The sequence below is a fragment of the Lynx rufus genome, unplaced genomic scaffold, assembly GCF_022079265.1.
Source record: "Lynx rufus isolate CCGP_SWC_20201006 ecotype Redwood Valley unplaced genomic scaffold, mLynRuf1.p SCAF_19, whole genome shotgun sequence".
Lineage (NCBI taxonomy): Eukaryota > Metazoa > Chordata > Mammalia > Carnivora > Felidae > Lynx > Lynx rufus.
In genome coordinates this window covers 30568771-30573446 of record NW_025814833.1, presented here as the reverse complement: position 1 = coordinate 30573446, position 4676 = coordinate 30568771, and the positions used below count along the sequence as shown (strand labels likewise).

At 58.3% G+C, this 4676-nt stretch overlaps 1 protein-coding gene across 1 annotated transcript; it reads right to left on the bottom strand.

The window, feature by feature from the left end:
- Positions 1-296: 296 nt before the first annotated feature.
- Positions 297-4124, bottom strand: LOC124513747 (putative MAGE domain-containing protein MAGEA13P). Its single transcript, XM_047081762.1, has 2 exons — positions 4045-4124; positions 297-1403 (listed from the first exon to the last, which is right to left on the bottom strand). The coding sequence occupies exon 2, from the start codon at positions 1335-1337 to the stop codon at positions 297-299; it is 1041 nt and encodes a 346-aa protein (XP_046937718.1). The 5' UTR covers positions 1338-1403; positions 4045-4124.
- Positions 4125-4676: the final 552 nt, after the last annotated feature.

The following is a 4676-nucleotide window of genomic DNA, read 5'->3' as shown; positions in this document are numbered from 1 at the left end:
AATTCCCCTATCCGTGCCATGCTATCTTCTTCCAGATCAGAAAATAAGATCAAAAGTTTCCCAGTATGTTTTCCAGAAGAGCAAAATTCTTATTCTTAAGCCTAATGAACAGCAGTAAAGATGTGACCAGGGTCATTCATGAACCTAGACCTTGAAGCTAACCTTTTAGAAGAGCATTTGAAAAATACCAAAACGAAAAAGAAAAAAAAAAAAGATAAAATCTGCAATTCAGTCCTCCACCGTTTAGAACTTCGACTGCCCTCTTCAAACACAGAGTGGAGGATCTTCCTCAGGCTTCACTCAGGGCGAGAGAAGCTGCCGGACGGGACACTGGAACCTTCACTGGCTGTGACGGTAGTACCATCGGTGGTGGCCACTGTGGCCCGGGCTCGCTCTCTCTCGTCTCGCAAAGCTTCTCCATACCAGTACGGGAAGGAAGTGGGGTCGGTGCCAGTGACCTTGGAAAAAAACTGCAGGACTTTCATCTTGCTGGTTTCAGCGTGGGCCCTGGGACCCCACAGGAGTTCGTACCGTGGAGGATCGCTGTGGGGCACCTGCTGGTATACCAGGTACTTTTCCTGCACTAAATCTTCGGTGATGAGCTTCCTGGGTTCCCCATAGATGAAATCCTTCCTCCCGGCATACACTCCGATCTCGCTCAGCACCCTCCAGATCTTATCCTCAGGGGCGTGGTCGCCCTCCATAAAGATCACACCCAGGATAAGGATCAGGAGGCCGGTCTTGGGCATGCCCTGGTCGTCACTCAGCATCCCATCGTAGGTGAGGTCTAGGGTTTTGATAAGCATGTAGGAGTGGTTGATGGGGTCCACTTCCTTCACTTCGAGGCCAAAGACAATCTCCATGCACTCACAGGCTTTCTTGAAGATCACGGGGAAGTGGTTCTTGTGCTCTTTGATGCTCTTCAGCATTTCCGCCTTTGTGATGGGCTTCTTTGCTACATACTTGCCACTCAGAAACTGCAGCAATTTAGCTACCATCTCGTCCAGGACATCGTCAGGCAAGATCGCCGGGTCTGGTGGAGCCTGGGAGGCACCTGCATCCCGTCTCGGGCGGCCGGAGCCCTCATTTGATTTGCTCGATAGAGTGGCTTCGACGGCGGGGGAGGAAGAGCAGGCTTCCCCAGACTGCTGGAGGACACCCGGGTTTCCAGCAGCAGGCACCGCCTCTGGGGCGCCCTGGATCAAAGGAGAGAGGGGAGAAGAGGCAGTTTCCTTCTCCTCAGTTGCAGGAACCTGTGCAGCTACCAGGCCCTGAGCCTCTCTTTGGGCCTTAAGGCCTACTTCAAGCTCGTGGCTCTGACTCTCACTGTGAGACATGATGACCGGTGTCGGGGGCAGCAGGCAGAGGTATGGGCAGCAGGTGTGTGACGGCAACCAACTGGCCTGAGGGAGAGAGGAACAGCGTGAAGGACTCAAGTGTGTCAGCTCCCACAAAGGCCATCATAGCAGGTGTTCCCTTCCTTCGTGCTCTAGGGATCTCCTGTCTTCCTGATTGGAGAAGGGCTGGACGGACTCTGGGGATCTCTCTTCTGGAACAGGGGGTCACCTGTCCTTACCTTGATGCCTGCCAGGGTGTGGGACTCCTCCCTCTGTTGACCTGAGGTCACGTTCCTTAACCCAAGACCTCACCGCCGTGAGACAAGAGAGGAGGAAGCGAACGGGGTGCCACATTCGAACGCCATGCCCTGGGTCCTATCTTGTCTGACGGCAGGGGCAGCTGGGCCCCATCTGTTCTTGAGTAGGGGTCCACCGCATCCTCCATCCTCACATTAACTCCTGGCAGAACCTTAGACTCAGGCCTCTGCTAACGGCCTCCAGCTCCTTGAGACCACCAGGTAGTTCAAGTAGCAGTGAGGGTGCATTACCTCTGGACACTGTGTACCAGGGTTTCCCTAGGCAGAAGCAGGGGGAGAAGGGGACTTATCTCTCCAAGGGCCAGAGGTGGGGAGAGCCCCCAATCCTTATGCAGGGTCCTCATTTTAACTCCTGGGAGAGCCTGGGGTTCCTCTCTCGATGGCCTGACATGACTCCCTCTGCTGGTGTGAGGCTGTTCTGTCAGACCAAGGCCTTCACTTCCTTGAGACCAATGAGACAAGTGGTGTCACATCCACCCATCCCTGCCCAAGATCTTCCAGGGCTGACAGCAGGGGTTAAGATCCAGGATGTTTTGGGATGGTGGCTCGATTTCGTCATCCCTCCTGGTACTTAACTCAGTGGCCAGCAGGAGCTGAGATGCCTACCTCTGGTGACCTGAGTGGCCTTTCCAGACAAAGATCCTTACTTCCCTGAGATCCACCCCCCCCCCCCCCCCCGCCATGCCAGCTGGAAACAGGGGGGACTCAGGTAGACTGACATGCTCCTGGGCTACCAGGGGCGGGGCAGGTTTCTGTGGGGACCTCTTTGTCTGGAGTGGAAATTACCCTTAGCCTTCCATTAGCAATTCGTATTGGGCCTGCATTCCTTCCTTTCTGCAGACCTGAGGCTGCATCCCTCACCCCGAGGCTCTGTCTCCTGGAGAGGCGAAATAAGTGAGGGGGTGACAAGGGGTTGCAGGAAGATGCTTCTGCCTTACAGCTCTACTTGGAGCCTCGCAGGGCTGACGGCAGGAGCAGGACAGGGCTGGAGACCCCTCGATCCACGGCTGAAGGTCCTCCGGTCCCACATCAGAGTCCTCACCTTGACTCCTGCAGGGCTGGGGCTCCTCCCCCTGTACTTGAGGTTGCATCTCTCAGACCAAGGCTGTCCCCTCCCTAATGCCACCGAGAAGGGACTGAAGCTGGGCTTCGGCCTCCCGGGCCTGCCTGGTGTATACTAGGGCTGATGGCCTGGGGTTGTATGGGTCTCCACGCAATTCCCTCCGTGTTCTGGCTTGAGGGTGACCCCCAGCTCTCCTCAGGGTATCCCTATTTATTCCTGGGAGGGCCTGAAGCCACTTTTTGTTGACCTAAGAATGTTGCCCTCAGGGAAACGCCCCCATCTTCCAAAGACACTAGGCAAGGAGGTGAGCAGGGCGGACGGGGCATCTGTATCTGACAGCCCTGGCTGGGGCCCCTCACGGCTGAAAGACAAGACAGGTTTCTGTGGGGCCCGCCCTATCCTCTCGGCCCTAAAGATCCTCACCCTTCTACCTGGCAGGGTCTGAAACTCCTCTCTTCGATCATCAGATATTGGGTCCTTCTGACCAAGGCTTCACCTCCCTGAGACCCCCGATTCGGAAACAGAAGGAGGTTCCGCCTGACGCTATCTTCCGGGGTCCCTGGGGGCTGACAGAAGGGGTCACAAGAAACTTCTGGAGAGGTTCCTTAGGGTTTGGGGGGGGCGGGGCAGAGCCACAGTCCTTCCCGAGGACTCCCCACGGATTCTCGACGGGGCCTACGCCCTCTCCCTTTAGCGAACCCGAGAATGAGGCCCGCAGGCCGAGGCTCCCATCTCCCAGAAACCACCCACAAGGAAGTACAGAGGGTTGGGGAGGCGCCTCGGCCTAAGCGCCCTGCTCCGGGCCACCCAAGGCCGGCGACCAGGAAGGGTATCTGCGTGCCCCCCCCCTTTATCCGGAAAGAGGTCCCCTCGGCCCTCCATAAGGGTCTTCACCTTGAGGCCTGGCAGAGCCCGGGCCTCCTCCCTCTGAGGACTTGAGTTCACGCCGTTCAGACAAAAGCCTTTTTTCCCCTCAGGCTCTCAAAATGGAGGCCCGGATTCGGCCTGCCTGGGGCCCTGCGCGGGGCCTGTAAGGCAGACGACGAGCGAGGTGGGGGTGGTGAGCGAGAGCTCCCCCTCAGCCCTCATTCTGGGTCCTCACCTTAACCTGGCCACCCCAGCCGGCGGCACGTCCCTCCGACCACCGGGACCCGCTTCCCGTCAAAGAAAGCGAGGCCCTCGGGCTCCCAAGATGGACGTTGGGATCAACCACATCCGGGACCCCGCGGGGGGGTCCTTCCGGGCAGACCACAGGGGGCGGGGGAGGGGCGTTGGGGCACCCGCTCCGCGGGGAAAGCTACCGCCAGCCCTCCCTCTGAGTCCTCACCTGACGGGTGCTGGAGCCGGCCCGTCCCTCAGGTGCCAGAGCTGAGCCCACGCCCGGGACTCCTCCCTCTGGCGACCTGAATCCACGCCCCAAGTGATGAAGACAGCCTCGCGGTCCCCCGGACCGCCCTAAGGCGGAAGTCAGGTACGTCACTTCCGGGAACTCTGCCTGGGGCCTTCCAGGGACGATTGTGGGGGCAGGGAAGAACTCAGGGCCGTTTGTGTCTGAGGAGAGGACCCCTGGCTCCTCCTCCTGGTTCTTTACCTTGAACTCCCTCTTCTGACGGGAGTCCAGCCCGCTCGGAGGGAACCTCGCTTCCCTCAGATTCGGAAAGGCAGGACGCAACACATCCCTGTCCTCAGCCTGGTGTTTCCTAGAGTTGATAGTAGGGGCGGGTCCCGACCTACTTGGGATGGGAAAACCCCTGACCCTTACCTTGACTTATTGCACTGGCCGAGTCCCCCGCCCCCTGTTGAACTGAGGCCTCATCCCTCAGGTCAAGGCCTTTATCTCACCAAAAGAGGAGGCAGGCTCCGTCTTGGCATGACGGGCCCGAGTGGGGTCTGTCCGAGCTGACAGTAAGGGCAGGCTTGCGGCTCCCTATATATTGTGGGATACGCCGCAAGTATTTA